At 49.5% G+C, this 21,910-nt stretch overlaps 1 protein-coding gene across 1 annotated transcript; it reads left to right on the forward strand.

Moving 5' to 3' along the window:
* Window positions 1-5,786: 5,786 nt before the first annotated feature.
* LOC107111931 (cathepsin Z-like) lies at window positions 5,787-21,050 on the forward strand. Its single transcript, XM_015412977.1, has 6 exons — window positions 5,787-6,115; window positions 8,229-8,392; window positions 14,441-14,620; window positions 16,246-16,396; window positions 18,494-18,656; window positions 20,330-21,050. Exons 1-6 carry the CDS (start codon window positions 5,964-5,966, stop codon window positions 20,432-20,434), a joined length of 915 nt encoding a protein of 304 aa, XP_015268463.1. The 5' UTR covers window positions 5,787-5,963; the 3' UTR covers window positions 20,435-21,050.
* The last annotated feature ends 860 nt before the right edge of the window (window positions 21,051-21,910 follow it).

Below are 21,910 nucleotides of genomic sequence, written 5' to 3' on the forward strand. Positions count from 1 at the left end.
CGCGGGGCTTCCTTGCACTCCCGCCGGCCTTGCAGGTCCACCGCCGAGCCCCATGGAGCTGCAAGGCCGGCGGTGGCAGCCAGGACCGTTGGGGGCGGGGTGTGTGGCCTTATGACACACTTCCAGTGATGTCAGGGGGTGTGGCATATGCTAATGAGTTCCCCCAGCTCTTTTACTACGAAACGACCCCTGCTCAAAGGGGGATGTTGAATAAGGAAGGGCCTGTAGCAACAAATGGGGAAAGCCCAATAAACTGGGCCCAGGGAAGCCACTAAGCCCAGGCAGGAGACAGCAGCTTCTAGTAAAAGGGTCGTGGGAATGTAGGGATCAGGTGTTTGGGGGGCTCTTCTGAGCCAGCTGAGCTTCCCAAAGACGGTTTAGCACAAGGGTCCCCAACACGGAGCACATGGGCACCATGACCCCTGCTGACACCTTTCCTGGTGTCTGCCAAATGTTTATAGAAAGTGGGTGTGGCCAGCTGGGCCTTTTGCCCAGCGAGGCTTCTGATTGGTTATTGGACATTTGATTGGCTGTGCCGATTTCTAAACATGTTGCTTCAACAGCAGCTGCCTCCACAGCACAAGAATCTTCAATCTTATGACGTAAGGTAAGCTGTGGCAGCCGCTGTATGGCTGGTTCCGCCTCCCATGGCAGCCATTTTGTGCCTGTGGCCACCATGCTGTGTCAGGCGTCCAGAGGTGCCCACGGGCTCAAAAAGACTGGGGTCCCCTGTGTAAGCAGAAAGCACCGTTGCCTTGCTCTTGAGCATTACGGAGTCACTTCAAAAAGGCACATGGAAACATGATGTCTCTGTTCTAAGCAATGCACTAACTACTAAATCAGAAGCGAAGAATTTCCAGTCTATTCTTTTTGGTGAGTATTTGTGTGTGTGTGTATGCCTGGAGTTCATAGTTGAGTTCTGGCGACCCCTAGTGGGGCTTGGACATTTCAAAGAGATGGCTTACTATTGCCTGCCTCTGTGTCCCGGAGGTCTCCCAAGTACTTGCCGGGGTCGGCCCTGCTTAGCTTCCGAGACCTGATGAGATCGGGCTTCCCTGGGCTGAATTTTCAGTCTTTTCAATGATCATTCCATACAGGTACCAGTATTCTGACTAAGAACAGCTCAGATGTTTGTTTATTCCAGGTCTTAATAAAAAACCTTATATCCCAGCCAAGGAAACCTACTTCAATATCACTCGTTATTCCTGAACTGACTAAATAAACAAGAATTTATTTATTTAATTGCATTTATATCCTGCCCTCCCCGCACGCGGGCTCAACTACTCAATGACAATTACCCAAAGAAAACTACTAGACTGTGTAAATGAGATTGTAATTTAGAAAGCATACCTGCCGTCGCCTCTTCTCTTACCTAGCCTGTATGTAAAGAAGAAGAGGCTGTGGCTCAGTGGTCGAGCATTTGCTTGGCTTGCAGAAGGTCCCAGGTTCAATCCCTGGCGGCGCCAGTTAAAGGCAGTCGGTGACGTGAAAGACTCTGGAGAGCCTCCGCCAGTCTTAGTTGTCAATACTGACTTTGATGGACCAGGGACTTGATTCAGTGTAAGTCAGCGTCATGTGTTAAAACACAATGTCCAACATTCTTACCAAAACTTTTCAGAAACAACAAGATAGTCTTGCTGCAGCCCAGATGTGAGAAATGTGGGGGTTTCAGGGTGTGCCTGTCTTATATAAACATAATCATGTGTCGCAGAGGTCATTTCGGGGGGGAACGCGGGGGAACACAGTTCCCCCGGGTGAGGTACAGGGAGGTGGGGCACATGATGAAGCCCCGCCCCCTGCCTCCGGCCGCCCCGCTTCCGGCCCTCATTCAGCCAGGAGGCAGGAGAAGAGGGAGGGTAAGTTGCTTCCTCCCTGCCTCTCCCCACCCCTGCCTGCCTGCCTGGGGCCAGGGAGGGCCTTCGCGGGGCTTCCTTGCACTCCCGCCGGCCTTGCAGGTCCACCGCCGGGCCCCTCATGGAGCTCGGCAGTGGAGCTGCAAGGCCGGCACTGGTGGCCGGGACTGTTGGGGGCAGGTTGTGTGACCTTATGACACATTTCCGGTGATGTCAGGGGGTGTGGCCTTATGACACACTTCCGGTGATGTCAGGGGGTGTGGCATATGCTAATGAGTTATGCTAATGAGTTCCCCTAGCTCTTTTTCTACGAAATGACCCCTGATGTGTCGTCTTATATGTTTTTCACTTATTTCCACAAAATTTTCTCCCTCTCTCAAACACTAGAACTCGAGGGCATCCAGTGAAGCTGATGGGCAGGAGGTTCAGGATGGACAAAAGGAAATGCTGCTTTACGCAGAGAGGGATTAAAATGTGGAAATCACTGCCAGAGGATGTAGTGATGGTCACAGAAATGAACAGCTTTTAAAGGGGATTAGATAGGTTCATGGAGGATAGGTCTATGAATGGCTACTAGCCATGGTGGCTGAGGGGAACCGCCACATTCAGAGACACAGAGCCAGGAGGCAACATCAGGGGAAGGCCTCGGCCTCTCTGCATTGTTGTTGGCCCTCCAGAGGAACTGGCTGGCCACACTGCAAGACAGGATGCTAGACTAGATGAACTACTGGTCTGACCCAGCAGGGCTCTTCTTATGTTCTTATGAGCCTCCCATAGCTTTATTAAGCCATCTAATTTGTTTCCTCTAATGACATGATGTTAGACATGCTCTGAGCATCCCGAAGAATAATTGTTGCACTCTGTTCCATTTGTTCTAGCACTTTTCTGGGCATAAAGCCATTGATTCATAAATCATTCTTCTCTGGGCTGGAAACGGCAAGTCAGCCAGAAGAAGGGGAAATGCATTTCTGCAGGTTTGTGAAACCCAAAAGCAAACTCTCAGGCCTAGTGTGTTAAATTGGGATTTAAATTTAAAATTTGCAGCCATAGTCCTTTCTTCTGTGGCCTGTATTTTCCCGTTTTGTAAAAAAAGATAGGCCCAGTATTGTGTGTTGGGCCCCTGTGCTCACTCTGAGCCCCGGGGTCATGGGGTTGGCTGGGAGCAATCGATTATAATTCTCCGTACACAGTCGAGTCCGACTCTTCGCGACCCCATGGATCATCTCCCGCCAGGCCCTCCTGTCTTCCGCCGTCCTCTGAAGTTGGCTCAACTTCATGTTCGTTGCATCTATGACACTGTCTAACCATCTCATCCTTTGCCGTCCCCGTCTTCTTTGACCTTCAATCTTTCCCAGCATCAGGGTCTTCTCCAGGGAGTGCTCCCTTCTCATTTGGTGGCCAAAGTATTTGAGCTTCAGTTTCATTATCTGGCCTTCCAGGGAACAGTCAGGGTTGATTTCTTTGAGGATTGACTGATTTGTTCTTCTTGCAGTCCAAGGGACTCTCAAGAGTCTCCTCCAGCACCATAGTTCAAAAGAATCTATTCTTCGGCGCGATCGATTATAATTCTCCGTACTTACATAGTGGTTAAGAGATATGGTTGCCAGCCTCCAGGTGGCACCTGGAGATCTTCTATTACAGTTGATCTCCAAATGAACAAGATCAGTTCGCCTGGAGAAAATGGCTGGACTCGATGGCCTTATCCCCTCCTGAGTTCCATCCTCTCCCTGAAACCCTGCCTTCCCCGGGCTGTACTCCAAAAATACCTGGGTATTTCCCAACCCAGAGCTGGCAACCCTGTCGAGAGAACAACTCTAGCCGGGTCTATCCAGAATTCTACTCCAGTCTATTCAATGCGGCTTACTCCAGGTAAATTACTCCTAAGTAAAAAGCAACAAATTGCAAGTAGATAAATAGGTACCACTTTGGAGGGAAGGTAACGGTGTTCCGTGCGCCTCGGCGTTTAGTCATGCCGGCCACATGAACATGGAAATGTCTTCGGACAGCGCTGGCTCTTCGGCTTGGAAACGGAGATGAGCACCGCAACCCTAGAGTCGGATTCGACTGGCTTTCGAGCAAGGGAAACCTTTACCTTAATGCCCAAGACCTGGTGAGAGATGTAGATGTGATAGTAGCAGTTGGGAAGAGTGACCCTAATGCTATTAAGTTTAATGTTCATGTAAACAGGGAGTTGTCCCCAAAGACCAACACACAACCACTTTAAACTTTAGAAGGGGTAACTTCTCTCAAACGAGGGGGCTTGTGACGAAGAAACTGAAAGGAAAGGAGGGTTAGATTCCTTCAGGAAGACTGGAGACTATTTAAAACTACAATCCTAGAAGCTCAGATAAAATGTATACCACAGGTTAGGAAAGGTACAAATAGGTATTAAAAAAAGGCCTGTACAACAAAGTAATGGAAGCAGTAAAAGGTAAGAAGGATTCCCGTAAGCAGTGGAAGGCCGGTCCGAGTGAGGTAAACAAAAGGGAGCACAGGTTTTGGCAAATAAAATGCAAGTCAGTGATCCGACAGGCAAAAAGGTACTATGAGGAACAGACCTCTGGATGACAAAGGGGTAAAAGGATTACTAAAGGATGATGGGGAAATGGCAGAGAAGCTGAATGCTTTTTTTTGCCTCTGACTCAGCAGTTACGGGATAAGAGGACAAGTCCTCTTGTGGATTGAAAATTCATTAATTGTTCCCCCAACAGCAGATACAAACCGTTTCCCATCAGTAAAAGGAGCCTTTGCCCAGAGAAACACACACACTGCCCTGGAAAAAGACTCTTTCCACTGGGAGAAGGCCTCTAGCGCCAACAGAAGGCTTGACTGTTAGCAAAACAAAACCTTTGGATAAAGTCCAATATAGTCATAGCCAGTGATGTTAACCCTAATTATGAGAATCGCCTGTGGTGATTTAAAAAAAGGCATCAGCGCTGGTTTATATTATCACACCTTCGGGGGGGGGGGATTCTAATTCAGCAATTTCTCATTGGATTCCCCCACTGAAGTTGCATTGTTGTTTTCTTTCCTTCTGTTGTATAGATATGCTTCTGAGTTTCATTTCATGCATCTGAGGATGTGGGCTGTAGCTCATGAAAACTTAATGCTTCAGTAAATCTGTTTGTCTCCAACCATGCCCTTTTTGGTTTTGCAGCAGCGGGTACAGACAGCAATGCTGAACGTACTTAGTTGGGACGCAGTGTTCCCTCTAAGCTGAGTTAGTGTGAGCTAGCTCACAGTTGTTTAGCCTCCAGCTCATACATGTTTGTCTTTGCTCAGGAAGGAGGGCTCCAGAGCAAACAGCTGCCAAATCGCTAACTCACAAATGTAATGCCAGTAGCTCACAAAGTAGAATTTTTGCTCACAAGACCCAACAGCTTAGAGGGAGGTTTGGAAGCCACACTGGGCACAGTGGGACTCAATTCAGAGTAGGCACCTGAAGGATTGTGCAGTCAACAACTACCCCGCATGAATTTGGGAATGTAATCTCCGTAATCCTTTTAACATCCCTTTAAAGATAGGCCAGTAATCTAATCTAATCACTAGCATGTTCCAGAGCGGTGGCTGAGAGATTGTGGTTTGCCCATGAATACTGGGAGAGCCAACACCTGCCTTGTGTCAGCCAAGAGCAGCCATTTTCTTCGAGAGAAGCGGAATCCATGGTTTATATATAAGCGATGTGCGTAGTCTGGGGACCAGCTCTGTTTTCCGATCTCCAGCACCCACCTGGAGGTTGGCAACCCAATGCCATATGGGACTAAGTCAGCTTGGTTTTCAGGCCAGGAGGTTCCTAGAAGGGTGGGCTGCGCCGGGCTGGGGCCGTCCCCACATGTTGCAATCCGACCGCCCGCAGGCAGGCAAACAACGCGGCTGCCCTTTGGCCAACCCCCCCCCGCCCCGCCTGTTTCCGGCGGCCGGGCTCTCTCTCCACGTGGGCTGTCCTGCCCCCGCGCCTCCCTCCTCCTGGGCCGGGGCTCGGCCTTAGGAGCCCTGCTGGGTCGCGGCGGGCGCTTAAGAAGAAGGAGGAGGAGGCGCCGCCCTCCCCACCAGCCGCGCGCCGGCCCTCCTCTCTCTCTCTCGGCGCGCCCCTGGTCCGGATCAGCCGGCATGCGAAGCGCGAACATGGCCGGGCGTTGGCTCGCCTGGCTGGCCTTGCTGCTGCCGCCGCCGCTGCTGCTGCGGGGCTGCCTCGGCGGCCTCCACTTCAGGGAAGGGCAGAGCTGCTACAAGCCGCTGCCGCGCAGGAGCCCCGGGGTCAGGTGAGAGGCGCCCGCGGGGACAGGCGGGGAGGCAGCCCCGGTTCTCCTGGCCGGCTCTGCGCGCGCTCTGCGCGAACAGCCCGGCGGGGGCGCTGGGAACCCGGGAGGAGGAGGGGGGGTTCTGCTTCTGCTGGGAAGCCCCGAAGAGCGGCCGGCCGCTGAGCTCTCCGCCGCGGAGCGCCGCCCTCGCCTTTGCGCCCGGGTTCCGTTGGGGGAGCAAGGCGAGGAAGAGGCTGCCGCAGCCCGTTTCCGAAGCCGGCTGGTTTTGCAAAGCGGCCTGGGTGGCGGGCGCTCCCCTGCCTCCTCCTGAGCTGTCGGGAGGAGAAGACCCGGAGCCTGCCGGCTGGAGGCAGGGCGGCGGAGAAGCCGGTCCGTCGGGTTCGGAGCTGGGAACACATCCCCCCTCCGGATCCCGCGGGGTGGGAGGCAGCTCGGCAGCGAATTGGCTGGCCCGGCCCTCGCCGCGGTCGGTGCCGCTTAACGCTTTGTTTGGCTGCTAAAATGAGCTTGTTTGTTCCGCTGCGCTGGGAAAGGCCGCCTGTTGTTTATTTGTATTGGATTCCCTTCTCTACCCCGCCTTTCTCCCCAGGGGAGACCCAAAGCGGCCTACATCCTTGTCCTCTCCTCCGTTTTATCCTCACAACAACCCTGTGAGGCAGGTTAGGCGGAGAGAGAGTGTGACTGGCCCAAGGGCATCCAGCGGTCTTCCATGGCACCAGTGGGGATTTGAACCTGGGAATGCCAGACGCTAGTCCGTGTCTGAGAGACCCAGGTTAAAATCCCCCTCCCCTCTCAAAAAACCACTACAGCACACTTTAAAAGCTTGCCTGGTGTTTGGTTTCATTTCACTGGTGCTGCTAGAAGGTATTTGGTGGCCTTTGTTTCTAGTGTGTGGCTAAACTCCAGGCTTTTGCCTTCTGCAGGACTCTGCATCAGGCTGGATATTTTTAAAAAAAGGGGTGGGTGACATTCTCTGGCCCGGATCTTAAGCCCTTGTCTTGCAAGCTGCCAACCTTTCTTTTTAAATCTTGCTGCTTCCTTCTCTGCTCCTGGTTTCAGTTTGGTGTGGTGGTTAGGAGCGCGGACTCTAATCTGGGAGAACCGGGTTTGATTCCCTACTCCTCCACATGCAGCTGCTGGTGTGACCTTGGGTCAGTCACAAGTTCTTCCAGAGCTGTTCTCTCAGCCGCACCTACCTCACAGGGTGTCTGTTGTGGGGAGGGGAAGGGAAAGGAGATTGGAAGCTGCTCTGAGACTTTCTTCGGGTAGTGAAGGGCGGGGTATAAATCCAGTCTCTTCTTCTTCTTTCCCCGTTGGCACCGGCTGTCCCAAGCTAATGGCCTTAGAGGACCTGAACTTTTTTGTCATCTCCCACAACCATGCACGTCCGTTTCTGCATTGTTCAGCAGTTCAAGAGCAGCTCTGGTCAGGCCAGAGTTCAGAAGAAGCACAAGTGTGGCAAGCACCTGATGCTCCCTCGGGGTTTTTTTAAGGTCATTCTGCAGGAAGCGCCAGCTGAGGGGAAAGGTTAATCCGAACATGATCAGATAGTAGATTCAGGTGGGAGGCCCTGTTGGTCTGAAGCAACAAAACAAAGTTCGAGTCCAGTGGCACCTTTAAGACCAACACAGTTTAATTCTGGGTATCAGCTTTCGTGAGCATGCCCAGTTTGGTGTAGTGGTTAAATGTGCAGACTCTAATCTGGGAGAACCGGGTTTGATTCCCCACTCCTCCACTTGCACCTGCTGATGTGACCTTGGGTCAGTCACAAGCTCTGGCACAGCTGTACCTGAAAGAGCAGTTTGTGCCAGAGTTCTCTCAGCCCCACCCACCTCACAGGGGGTCTGTTGTGGGGAGGGGAAGGGAAAGGAGTTTGTAAGCTGCTCTGAGACTCCAAGTGAAGGGCGGGGTATAAATCCAATCTCTTCTCTTCTTCTTCTTCAGCGACACACATGCACATGAAAGCTTGTACCCCAGAATTAAACTTTGTTGGTCATGAAGGTGCCCCTGGATGCAAACTGTTTTCTTTGATTAGATACTGGAAAGGTGATGTTGCTTTCTTCCAAGGCGCTGGGTGAAATGTCAACTTGTTCTCCTGTTTCAATCTCCACAGAACATACCCTCGTCCTCACGAATACCTGGACACCTCTAAGCTGCCCCAGAGCTGGGATTGGCGCAACGTAGATGGAGTCAATTACGTGAGCGCCACACGCAACCAGCACATTCCTCAGTACTGTGGGTCCTGTTGGGCACACGGCAGCACCAGCGCCCTTGCAGGTACGGGGGACGTAGCCAGTTCCTCACCCTGTGCTTATTTTCCTCTCCAAACTCTGCAGGGGGACTTCATTATGGGACAGAGTTGCTCTCTGACCCTGTTTGGGGATATAAATTAAGTTAGGCAGCTTATGAAATGACTGAGATGTGGGTTGTGTGGCTGGGAGAAGCCCCAGAATTACCTCCTTTCTTTCGAGTGGAAAGGGCTTTTCTGCCTAGAGAATGGAATACAGACTCATCACCCAGGGGAGAGTAGGTACACTTGGAACACATGAAGCTGCTTTGTATTGGATCAGACCCTTGGTCCATCTAGGTCAGTTCTGTCTACTCTGCCTGGCCCTTTTAGCTGGAGATGCGGACTGAAACCTGGGACTTTCTGCATGCCAACCGGGTGCTCTACCACTGAGCTATGGCCCTTCCTTGAGTATCAAGTGGGGTGAAGGGGAATTCATGGTATTCTCAGATGTGGCTGGGAGTAACATTGCTATTGTTTGGGGTAGTGGTTAAGAGCGGTGGACTCTAATCTGGAGAACTGGGTTTGATTCCCTACTTGTCCTCTACATGAAGCCTGCTGGGTGACCTTGGGTCAGTCACAGTTCTCTCAGAGCTGTCTCAGCCCCATCTCCTTCACAAGGTGCCTGTTGTAGGGAGAGGAATGGAAGGTGATTGTAAGCTGCTCTGAGACTCCTTTGGGTAGTGAAGGGTGGGGTATAAAAACCAATTTTTCTTCTGATATGTGTGTGTGTGGTGGGGGTCACAATCTGCATTATTAGAACAAATAAGCAGACAAAAAAAGCATTGGGGATGAATGGCTTAATTAAAAAAAAGAGCAGCAAGTTGGTAACACTGGGACCTGTCTGGAAGTCACTGCCTCTTCCTAATTTTGTAGAAGTCAGGTGCCGTGGATTGGCAATGAAAGAAATGCACTCTGCACATGCTCAAGGCACTCTGTTCTTGCAGCATGTCACAGAGCTGAGTTGTCGCAGGGAGGGCAGGTTCTGGACCTCAACTGTACCAAATTCCGGGCACAAATCGAACCTGGCTTCTCATGCAGGGAAGACTGAATTATTCAAGAGGGCTTTTCTACATGGGTAAGCTCTCTGCTACATGATGCACAAAGTTACTTGGAAAAATTTCAAGGGGCTGCGGTCTATATTACGGAAGCTAGAATCTGTCTGGGATTTTGCATCATTTAATGTGTCATGTTGACACTTGCGCCTGACTTCTGTCCTGTTTTTAGATGTCTGGTTGGTTCTGCAACTCTAATCCTGTCGCGTTGTTTGTTGCATGCCGTGGGGCACAGCGTGAATGCCGCATTTGCCCTGTCCTGCAGTGAGTGGGGTAGTCTTGGGGAGTGCAAGCAAAAGCCCTTCCTTGCACGGGCTCCTGCTGGAGAAGGGTTTCTTTGAGCGCCTCTGGGAGGGGCTGAGTGGGGACCGGTTTGTCTCCCTGACTGGCTGAACCAGTCTGCTGCGCTGCACTTTCGAGGGAGGCTTCCTTGCTTCTTACTAGCTGAGTCCATGGAAGCAACTGTTCAGGGCACAGAGGTGATCGGCGGGTGCATCCGGACGGACGTCAGCCCCGCGTGTCTGGGGCTGTGTGGATCTGTGGCTGTCAGCAGTATTGCAGCTGGTCAGGAGCACGGAGGAGGAGCGAGGGAAAGGGATGTGGGATTTCCCAGTGCTGACTCCACCACTGTAACTTTGCATCAGCAGTCACAGGTCATGTGCAGATCATATGATGGGGCAGCCAGCTGACTGTTTTCTGCTGGTACAGAGGCTCTCGTCACGGACTTCAGTGGGATTTCCAGAGGTCCAAAGCATTCGTTTCCTTGACTCGGGTAAAAATCAGGATGAGATCTGAGATCGGCAGGTGGTGCCCTGCTGTGCTTGCCTGATATAAATTTGGTGGGCATGCATGCCAGGCCTTCTTGGCTGTGGCCCCTGACTTTGGACATTCGCTTCCTTAGAAGGTCTGGCTTTGGAGAGAGGCATAAAGACTGTTTTGTTCTAGAGGGCATTTGGTTGATAGGCGAAGTGGACCAGAATCCCCTCTCATAGATAGGTAGCACGGGGGGGTTGGACTAGACGGCCTGCATGGCCCCTTCCAACTCTATGATTCTGTCTTGCTGTTACTATGATTGAGTGTGGCTTTGGCCACCGCTGGTTTAATATTTTGGGACTTTAAAGATTTTTTGCATTTTAGAACTTCAACTTCGTATTCAAATTCGTTGTTTGTGAGCGGTCTTGAACAGTAGAAAAATGGGGTGACCCCCCCCCCGGTGAAGTAAATGATGCACATTAACGAAATTATAGGCCCATAAATGTGGAACTCAAGCACTGTGCACACTACTTAAATTGTGTTGAGTGGAAGGGGACACAAGCACGGTAACCCTGCCTGTGAGCTGTTATCAGCATGGCACAGAAAAGACACGTGTGTCGGCTCTGTCTCCGACATCGGGAAGGTTAAAAAAAACCAGCCTTCCTGATCACAGGAATGCCAGTGGACTCCATGCTCACAAACTCGTAAGTGTGCGTAGCTAGGGGGCATGGACCGTGCATTCAGGCTTGCTTCCTCTCTCTGTGTGACTTCAGCATGTGTGATGTTGTGTATGTGTGTGTATAGAGGGCTTCTGCTTATTAGATGGGGGGGGGGTATTGCATCCAGCCTCTAGATAATGCTATCCAACTTGGTTTCTGTTGACTTGTGTCAAACATACAACCCACGGGCTGGAACTGGCTGGTTCAGGGCCAGTTTGGTGTAGTGGTTAAGTGTGTGTACTCTAATCTGGGAGAACCGGGTTTGATTCCCTACTCTTCCAGTTGCACCTGGCTGGATGACCTTGGGAAAGCCATAGTTCTGTCAGAGCTGTTCTTGAAAAAGAGCAGTTTCTGTCAGAGCTCTCTCAGCCTCGCCTACCTCACAGGGTGTCTGTTGTGGGGAGGGGAAGGGAAAGGAGTTTGTAAGCCGCTCTGAGACTCTGAGAGAAGGGCGGGGTATAAATCCAATCTCCTCCTCCTTCTCTTCCTCTTCTTATCTGGCCCCGCGAGCAACTGGTCATTACCTTCATTGCTAGAAGACCAAAGCTGTGCATTATGTCCCTATATATTGTCCCAGTGCTAATGTGTAATGGGCGGTGAAAGTGGGAGGGCGGGCATCAGAGAAATACTGTAAGAGTGTTAAATGTTTTACGCATGTTTGTATTTTGAGTAAAAGGTAATATTGTTAATTGGGTTTGCCTGAGCCCTATATAACGTTTATGTCTCTGGTACCTGGCATTACGTTTTATGGCACGCATGGCCCGGCCTGACAAAGTGACAAGTATGTCAGATCCGGCGCTCATAAGAAATGAATTCAACACCTCTGATTGATCTCGTTTGTGCATTCAAAGACTACCCTGTGGTTTCCGCCGCTCCCATCCTTTCTGGGATGGCAGACGTGGGAAAGGGTTCTGATGAACTGCGGCCTGTTCGACTCCCCCCCCCCAAGGGAGGGACTCTACTTCTGCTCCGTCATCGCAGGGGCTTCTTGTTTCTCGAAACCAGCCCTCGACCCATCCCTACATAATCTGTACCCGCTGCCCAGTGAGGGAACCGAGGCTTTAGAATGGCGGACCCGGCCTCCTCTGCTGCTGCCTCTCCGTTATGGAAGGACCTTTCTTTGGTGCTCAGACAGAGGTCTTCCTTGTTGGTTTTTAAGCGGGCCGTGAAAAGGTGTGTTTATTTCAGGAAGCTTTGGTCCAGTTGTGATCAGTGTTCCCTCTAAGCTGAGTTAGTGTGAGCTAGCTCACCATTTTTTAGCCTCCAGCTCACACGTTTTTGTCTCAGCTCAGGAAGGAGGGCTCCAGAGCACACTGATTTATGCAGCAGCCAAATCGCTCGCTCACAACTTAAATGCCAGTGGCTCACAAAGTAGGATTTTTGCTCACAAGACTCCACAGCTTAGAGGGAACATTGGTTGTGATTTCTGTTACTGATGGTTGGATCTTATTGTTCTACTATAACGCTTCAGCAACATATTTTCAGGGAATTAACTGTTTCCAGGACGGCTCAGGCTAACCCGATCTCGTCAGGTTTCAGAAGCTAAGCTGGGTTGGTCCTGGCTAATACTTGGATGGGAGGCCACCAAGGGATTCCAGCGTTGCTACGGGGAAGGTCATGACAGGTCACCTCTGTTTGTCTCTTGCCTTGAAAACCCTACAGGGCTTTGCCATAAGCCAGCTGCCGCTTGACGGCACTTCACCACCACCACCACCACCACCTTGGGAACTAGGGTTACCGCCGCCTTCAGGGTAAGACCTGAAAATTACAACTGATCTCCAGGCGACAGAGATCCCTTTCCCTGGTGGGAATGGCCACCTCAGCAGGGGGGCTCTATGGTTTCACCTCCCTCACGAGCAAGGCTCCCTCTAAGCTCTGGTCAGTTCTGGTCACCACACCTTAAAAAGGATATTATAGCTTTGGAAAAAGTGCAGAAAAGGGCAACCCGAGTGATAAAAGGGTTGGAACACTTTCCCTATGAGGAAAGGTTAAGGCGCTTAGGGCTCTTTAGCTTGGAGAAACGACGACTGAGGGGTGACATGATTGAGGTTTACAAGATTATGCATGGGAAAGAGCAGGTAGAGAAAGAGGTACTTTCTCACAATACAAGAACTCATGGGCACTCCATGGAATTGCTGAGCGGTCGGGTTAGAATGGATAAAAGGAAGTACTTCTTCATCCAAAGAGTGATTAACACTTGGAATTCACTGCCACAGGAAGTGGTGGCGGCTACAAGCATGGATGGCTTCAAAAGGGAATTAGATAAGCATATGGAGCAGAGGTCCATCAGTGGCTATTAGCCACAAGGTATAGATAGGGACTCTGGGGCAAGTGATGCTCTGTCTTCTTGGTGCTTGGGGGGGAGGGTCAACAGTTGGAGGGCTTCTAATGTCCTGGCCCCACTGGTGGACCTCCTGAGGGCACCTGGTATTTCTGGCCACTGTGCGACACAGAGTGTTGGACTGGATGGGCCTTTGGCCTGATCTTATGTTCTTAAGCTGTGGAGTCTTGTGAGCAACAATTTTACTTTGTGAGCTGCTGGCATTAAAGTTGTGAGCGGGCGGTTTGGCTGCTGCATAAACTAGTCTGCTCTGGAGCCATCCCTTCCTGAGCGGAGACAAAAAAAGTGTGTGAGCCGGAGGCTAAAAGGCTGTGAGCTAGCTCACGCTAACTCAGCTTGGGGGGAGCACTCCTCATGAGCCCCCTTCCCTCAGCTTCCCTTCCATATCTCCAGGAATTTACCAAGTCAGCAACCCTACTTGGGCTTTGTGTGGAAAGGTGAGGTAGACATTGTTTTAATAGGGTCATTAAGTCCCCAACCCCTCCTGCCCTTCCATTTTAAGGAAGCTCCGAGCTGCAGACTTCAGGCGAGACGCCAAGAAACACCATTGGAGGGGGCAGTGCCTAACACGCCACGTGATGAAAAATTCCACGGGGAAGCACTCAGTGCACTTGAACCATCGTTTGTGAGTGGGTTTTGCCATTTTGCACAGTAAAATCCAGTTGCCAAGTGCGTTGAAAATGGATTGAGGGTGCCTTTATTCAGCGTGTGTGAAAACACCCCCCCCCCAAGCTTGTTGCCCTTGTGACATCGGGGGCCGCTTCTCCGTAAGGAGGCGTTCCTGCAGTCGTAAGGTAATTCAGCAGGTACCTTGGCTGACCTTGCGTGAATTGTGGAAGTGCAAAGCGGGGCTAATTGGGGCAGGTGCCGAGAACACACACTGACTCAATGCGGCTGGGAAAGGACAGGGAGATAAAAGCTCCAGAGAGCAGCCAGGAGTGGAGGGGGGGGGGGAGGAAATGACTCAGCAACCGCTGATTTGATGCCCTGCAGCACACTCAGCTGCGGGAGTGATTTCTGGGTCCTAAACACCTGCCCGTTTTATGCTACATGGTGACTGCTGTGTTCTGGTTACAAGCAAAGACTCTTGGGAGTGCTGGGGGGGGGGGCGACTTCCCTAAAGGCCCCGGCTTGCCGCGCACCAAACACATGTCTCTCGTTGCCCCTCAGATCGCATCAACATCAAGAAGAAAGGCACATGGCCCTCTGCGTACCTTTCGGTCCAGAACGTGATCGACTGCGCCAATGCCGGGTCTTGTGAAGGAGGGGACGACTTTGGCGTGTGGCAGTACGCCCATGACCACGGCATCCCAGACGAGACCTGCAACAACTACCAAGCGAAAGATCAAGGTATGCGAGAGCGCAAGGGCTCCCGTGCCGCTCCTTCTTGCGTGACGTGAAGGAAGAAAACAACATTCAAATAGCTTTTCATTCATTTCATGCTGCTGGTGAATAGCTCCAGAAAGGAAGACATGAATCTGCCTTATACTGAATCAGACCCTCGGTCCATCAAAGTCAGTATTGTCTACTCAGACTGTTAGCAGCTCTCAGGCAGAGGTCTTTCACATCACCTATTACCTGGTCCTTTCAACTGGAGATGCCGGGGATTGAACCTGGGACCTTCTGCATGCCAAGCTGATGCTCTGCCACTGAGTCACTAGTTAGCCAACCCTGTAATCATGTTTTTTAGTGTAAGGGAGGGGGAAACCAAATTCATATTTAAGCTTTTATCTTGTTCAGCGCTAAGTATTATGGTTGGGTAGTGATCTTCAGCCCATGGGTTGGGACTCTCAGGTATGCCATGGAACCCCCACCTGCTGGTTACAGGCCGCTATGAAGTTCCCATTTCTTTGCTACTTTTTGGAAGGGCTTACTGCTGGGGCACCATGGGTAGAGAGGAAAGGCACCACGCCACCAACTTCTTTGCGCACACGCTTATGGCATCAGCCACATAGATGAGGCAAGGTGATTAGGTAGTGGAGGGGATTCTTTTTAGTACAGGCAGGTTTGTAGACACCCCCCTTCCACACAAACGCTGCCATTCCCTTCTCTCTCTTCTGGTGGCCTGGCTACTATACCTGCCCCTCCAGTTATTCTGCCAGTGCTCCAAGTTATTTTGCAGCATGGAAATCCTCCCACCCTGCAGGCGAGGTAGTAACTCTGGCTCCTCCTCTTCCTGTCATGTGATGTTTTTTCTTAGTATTTGCAGCTTGGTGGGTTCCTTGCACTGACTGAACAATAAAAGTAGGTTCTGAGTCTGTAGAAGTTAAAGACTGGCGTTCTGCCTTGTTAGTAAGTCTGCAAAAGTTACCGTTCCCTAAACTAGGGCTGCCAGTTTCCCACCTGGGGCGGGGCATCCCCCAGCTCCTTTTTCACACCAACATTCCTGCAGCTGGCAGGAGAGAAATAATGTTTAGTAAAACGCTGGCAGCGTGATGTCACTTCCAGGGGAAACCTGCATGTGATGTCAGTCCATTCTAGGAATTGCCAGAACTGCTGTAGTTTTACCATAGTTCCCTATGATTCCTAGAGAGGCACACGACATCACTTTCAGGTTTTCCCTGGAAGTCATATCATGTTGTTGCTGCCGGTTCCCCACCCCCCCTCCTGCCAGTTGCCAGGTTGTGTTTGGTAACCCTGCCCTAAACTGTTAAGAGTTTGCCTCCTCACATATGTTTGGGCTGGATATATGTGGTCCAAAAGAACTTATTTCTGAAAACATCCCTGCATGTTCATCTAAAATCATGTGTTGCTTGCTGAGAGAGATCAGGTCTGGCTGTTTTGAAGGACATTGCATAGCACTCAAAGCACATCTTATACGTGGTAGTCCTTGACACTGTGGCGGAAACAAGATTTGAACTGGGAGGCTCATCGTCCACTGCGTTACACCTGCCCCGCCCTTAATCTCACTGTTTGCTTTTCATCTTGTCGGGGAAAACTGTCTTGTGATAATCAAGCCTCTTACTTCCTTGTAGAATGTCAGATATTCAATCAATGTGGGACGTGTGTTACTTTTGGAGAATGTCACGTGATCAAGAACTACACCCTCTGGAAAGTGGCTGATTATGGGTCTGTCAGCGGGCGAGACAAAATGATGGCAGAAATCTACGCCAACGGTCCTATTAGGTAGGGTTAAAAAAACAACAACCCACACTGAGCTGCTTAAGAAGTGAAATCATAATTCTCTCATTTAAATATTTTCCTTAAGGCATTTTTTAAAAAAATAACCACACGCAAAAAGGAACAAACAATAAACAAACCCTTGGCAATGTAATTCTAATCTGAAGGACGACCGTGGACAGAATACTGAATGCCACGGATGTTGTATAAATAAGTCAATGTGACAACATTTCTGGTGACACGGTGGCTCAGTTCAGGCATCCCATGAAATATGGTCTAAGTATGGTCATCCAATATATGCTGCAGGAAGAACTGGCCAGAGAGCAAGCCAGGATGCCCATATTCATGTGTCACATGAAGCCGTCGTTAAGATTCACTGTGACGTTAACAAAGCATTTTCAAACTGTGGTTTCACCTCTGAGTTTGACAAACCCACACTAAGCCTAGTTAATGGAAATAGATTCATGTGGGTAGCTATGTTGGTCTGAAGCAACAGAACAAAGGTTGAGTCCAGTGGCACCTTTAAGACCCACAGTTTAATTCTGGGTATAAACTTTCTTATGCATGATGAAGTGTGCCTGCACATGAAAGCTTAAACCCAGAATTAAACTTTGTGGATCTTAAAGGTGCCATGGGACTCAAACTTTGTCCTAGTTAGTGGAGTGGTTCGTGGTCAGAAAGCCACACTAACTATGGGCACTCAATGAAATTGCTGAGCAGTCAGGTTAGAATGGATAAAAGGAAGTACTTCTTCACCCAGAGAGTGATTAACACATGGAATTCACTGCCACAGGAGGTAGTGGCAGCTACAAGCATGGATGGCTTCAAGAGGGGATTGGATAAGCATATAGAGCAGAGGTCCATCAGTGGCTGTTAGCCACAAGGTATAGATAGGAACTCTCAGTCTGGGGTAAGCGATGCTCTGTATTCTTGGTGCAGTGGGAGGGCTTCCAGTGTCCTGGCCCCACTGCTGGACCTCCTGAGAGCACCTGGTATTTTTGCCACTGTGTGACAGAGCGTTGGACTGGACGGGCCATTGGCCTGATCCAACACTGGCTTCTCTTATGTTCTTATAGCTAGTTTAATAAAACCTTGGCCTGGCTACGCTCTGGGTAATCTGCCTTGAGTCCAAGTGAGAAAAGCAGACTATAAATAATGTATATAAAAACCGCCATCTTGCTTGACTGCAAAACTTGGGCTGCTTTGGTCTGGTTCCTTCTTCTGGCAGCCTTACGACCATATTCCAGAACAGTCCCTCAGTTACCGGTGTGCTTTCTACTTTGGAAGAATATAATTAAATGAGCGCAGAGTTGCTGCCAATCTGAAGGAAACAATACTGGTGAAAATTTTCCCTTTGGAGCAGAAGACTTAAGAGTTCCATCTTTGTGAAGAAGCCTTTGGCGAGACGCGGCTTGTTATCAGCTAGCTTACGCGTAAAAAAGAATACCGGAGGAACCCACATTTCGTCCATCCACCCGGCCCTAGTGGATCCTTGAACTCCTGTTCTATTAAACTATTAAAACTGGGAGATTGCGTTCCATATTGCTGGAGTTTCTGGTGTATGAGTTGATAAAGTTTAAATATGTCTATGTCCTGTGGTATGTAAAACACGCCTTGTTATATTTAATTTCATTATGTTTCTTATCTCTAAGCCCTGCTCATCAGGGTCTCACGTCTGAGTACTGGCTGGACCCAGGTCTGCTTTAATTTGGCGGGTGGTCACCAATGTTCCCTCTAAGCCGTGGTATCTTGTGAGCAAGAATTCTACTTTGTGAGCTACTGGCATTAAAGTTGTGAGTGAGCGATTTGGCTACTGCATAAATTAAGTTTGCTCTGGAGCCATCCTTCCTGAGCTAAGACAAAAATGTGTGGGCTGGAGGCTAAAAAACTGTGAGCTAGCTCACACTAACTCAGCTTAGAGGGGGAACCCTGGTGGTCACATCCCCTGCCTTCCATCCACTGGGAATGGCTTTGTTGTCCACATTTGCAGGGTGACCTACTTGAACCAGCATCATTTCTTGAAACCTTTGACTTCTATGAAGTTATCTGGAGTGGGCTTTCAGAGGCATCAATTTTCATTAATGCAACTTTAATTTTAAACAGTTGTGGGATCATGGCTACTCCAAAGCTGGATGCCTACACTGGAGGACTTTATATGGAATACAGCCCATCTGTGTCAATCAACCACATCGTCTCCGTCGCCGGCTGGGGCGTTGAAAATGGAACAGAGTACTGGATTGTCCGAAACTCTTGGGGAGAGCCCTGGGTAAGGAGGAAACTCAAACATGTCCATTATCTCTTTCTTTTTTAAAAAAAGATCCCAGGTTGGGTGAGTGGAGTACATTGCAAAGTGAGGAGGCTGGGTTGGCTTCCCTAGATAGCAGATGGAGGAACGTCTTTATGCAGCAAGTGATTAAAATGTGGAATTTGCCACCAGATGTCCACAGCGATGTCCACAGCTGTAGACAGCTTTAAAAGGGGACTAGACAGATTCATGGAGGATAGATCTGCCAGTGGTTGCTAACTATGGTCTGTCAGTGGCTGTTAGCTATAGTGACTGAGGGAACTTCCACATTCAGAGGCAGTAAGCCTCTAGAGGAATCCCAGAGCCAGGAGGCAACATCAGGGGACGGCCTCGGCCTCTAGGCCCTGTTGTTGGCCCTCCAGAGGAACTGCATGGCCACTGTGTGAGACAGGGTCCTGGACTAGATGGACCACTATTCCGATCCAGCCGGGGGGTTCTTATGTTCTTATGAGAAGTTTTCAAAATTAAATGTGGTCTGAATCTTTTGGTAGAAAAACTTGGCAGTTGCAGGCACTGTGAGAGGAAGTTTGCTAACGTGGTGGGAGATACTGTCACCCAAGCAAGGTCCGCTCATGAACTTCATGGCCCAGAGCACGAAGCCAAGATGGTCTTGCACCCAGGTGGTGGCAGTGTAGGCCCAGAAAGGTGGTACCCATCACCTCCCGTGCCTGCTGTTAGCTAAGAGTCAGCTGAGTCCTTTGGTGCATCACCACTCTCGAGGTTGTTCTGTCCCCAGCAGTCACTTTGAGTATTTTGTCCAGAGAATGGGCCCTGGTTTTCTTCCATCCTGTATCTCCCCACTCACTTTAATGATACTGCTCATTTAGCCTACAGGCCTTGAGCAATGTCACACTAGATACAACAAAACAACAAGTACGTTTAGTAAGCAGTTACCACACTTGAGGTCCTTTTAAATTTAATTATGTGAGCAAAAAAAATTGCCTACGTCCAGTGTAACTCCTAAACCCACGCCTGCCAAGAGTTTCTTAACCTTATCTAGTGCTACCGGCCCCTCATCATCACGGAAAAGAGGAATGATCCACACATCCCTGATACTGCTAAAGGTCCCGCATTCCAGTAAGCGGTGCTCCACAGTTTCTCTCTGTCCAGAAGCACAGTTAGAAAGTCTGTCAGGGGGTGAGGTCCTTTGCATTCGACCTTGCATCCCTCGAGAAGGGAGCGTTCAATTTTACAAGAATAAATGCTCTCTTGTATCAAGGAACAGTATCTCCCCCCCACTAGGTTCTTTAGCTGTAAAGTTCATGGAGCTGCCTTATTATTGGTCCCTCAAGGTCAGTATTGTCTGGTGCTTGTTCAGACTGGCAGCCGCTCTCCAGGGCCTCAGGTAGAGGTCTTTCACATCACCTACTGCCTGGTCCTTTTAACTGGAGATGCCGGGGATGGAACTTGGGACCTTCTGCATGCAAAGCAGAAGCTCTTCCACTGAGCCACAGTCCCTCTATCATCATCCATGGTAATCTTCTTTCAAGTTTATAGTGAAGCATTCTTCCATTGTGTACGCCTTTTTGATGTATAACTGGGGCTTCCAGGGAGGCACCATAAGAGAGAGGTTGGTTGATCTTCGTGTCCTTGTGTTTCACTCACTGACTGTGATGCTGATTACTCTCTTGCAGGGTGAAAGGGGCTGGCTTAGAATTGTGACAAGCTCATGGAAAGGAGCCGAATACAACCTTGGTATAGAAGAGGAGTGCACTTACGGAGATGCGAAGCTCCCTTGAATCCGCTCTAGGCGTTACTTGTAACAAACTGGGGGCCTGCAAGAAGTCACGGGTGCATTTAAATGACTGCAATCTCCCCTCACAGGATACTATAAATTTTAGTCTCCCCCCACTTTTAATTAACTGAACTGCTCTCAACATTTTGAGGGCAATAAGCATACTCCATCCTTATCAGGGTCTTCTTTTTGGGGAGAAAGGGGCGTGGTTTTCTCCCTCACAAAACATGTGAACTACAGTTTTTCTGCCTATCTGAAGAATCCCCCGTCTGTGTGTGTGTGTACAGAAAACCATGCCTTTGCTTATGGGAAGGGCAGTCTTTGTGAGAAATACTTGACCGTCAAGACCACTGTTTGTAACTTTGCATCTGGGTTGAAGTCTTCGGACAGCGCTGGCTCTTTGGCTTGGAAACAGATATGCGCACCGCCCCCTAGAGTTGGATTCAACTAGCTTTCGAGCAAGGGAAACCTTTACTTTTTTTAAAAGCTGCATATATTTAACAAAGTGAATTACATGTACTGATTGCACTAGGGGAGAAAGAGAAGTAAGTACTTTTGAAATTGTGTTATAAAATTTACTTTGTATCTTACTGGTGATCCAGAGTTGATTTTTTTAAAAAAAACCCTTTTCTATCTTGTTTTAATTTTCATTAAAATGATGAGATATTGGACAGCTACTGACTGAACTTTTTCTGGTATAGGTTGCAGGCTTCAGGTTCTGTGGTCTGCTTAACTGGGAATTAAGGGATAGGATGCTATTCTGTGTCCTGGTAATGTCACACCCATGGATACTACCCAGCTAGTTTAGGATACTGTCTTTTTGAACCACTGCCACCAGATCTGTCTAGTACATTTTTCTGCCACCCTTCTTCCAAGGTCATATAATTCTCCTGTTTCGTACGGACAACAATTCATCGGGGCTGCATAGATATGATTGACCCAAGGTTAGTACATTTTTCTGCTACTCTTCTTCCAAGGTCGTATGTAATTCTCCTGTTTCGTACAGACAACAGTTCATTGGGGCTGCATAGATATGATTGACCCAAGGTTGTCCAGTACATTTATTTTGGGGGGGGGGGTGTTCAAGCCCTTCTTTCCCAGGTTTCAGTTTGACACTACAACTATTACACTACTGCAGCAGCCTCTGAAGGACAGGGACAACAGTGTATCCACACAGCATCCTAAAGGCAATATGGTCACTCCTGATTGTACCAAAAGACTGGTAAGTATCTTATATAGTAGGCCAGGTTTGTTCCACTTGTCAGAGTGAAGCACAATGTAACTTTTGGTATGCCATTTCCAGCTGATACGATAACCATCTTCAAGTAGTACTTGAAGGGCGGTCATAGAGAGGATGGTACAGAGTTGTTTTCTGTTGCCCCAGATGGTCGGGCCAGAACCAACGAGTTGAAATCAAATCAAAAGCATTTTTGGCAAAACATTAGGAAGAACTTCCTGACAGAGCCAGTTCTTCAGTGGA

This window comes from Gekko japonicus, unplaced genomic scaffold (assembly GCF_001447785.1).
Source record: "Gekko japonicus isolate JY-2015 unplaced genomic scaffold, Gekko_japonicus_V1.1 scaffold2085, whole genome shotgun sequence".
Taxonomy (NCBI): domain Eukaryota; kingdom Metazoa; phylum Chordata; class Lepidosauria; order Squamata; family Gekkonidae; genus Gekko; species Gekko japonicus.

Bases quoted from the DNA above. Each gene is read 5' to 3' on its own strand.
- LOC107111931 (XM_015412977.1), top strand. From the start codon at position 5,964: ATGCGAAGCGCGAACATGGCCGGGCGTTGGCTCGCCTGGCTGGCCTTG. The intron at 14,621-16,245 runs GTATGCGAGAGC...ACTTCCTTGTAG, and splicing joins CTACCAAGCGAAAGATCAAG to AATGTCAGATATTCAATCAA. The intron at 16,397-18,493 runs GTAGGGTTAAAA...AATTTTAAACAG, and splicing joins TACGCCAACGGTCCTATTAG to TTGTGGGATCATGGCTACTC.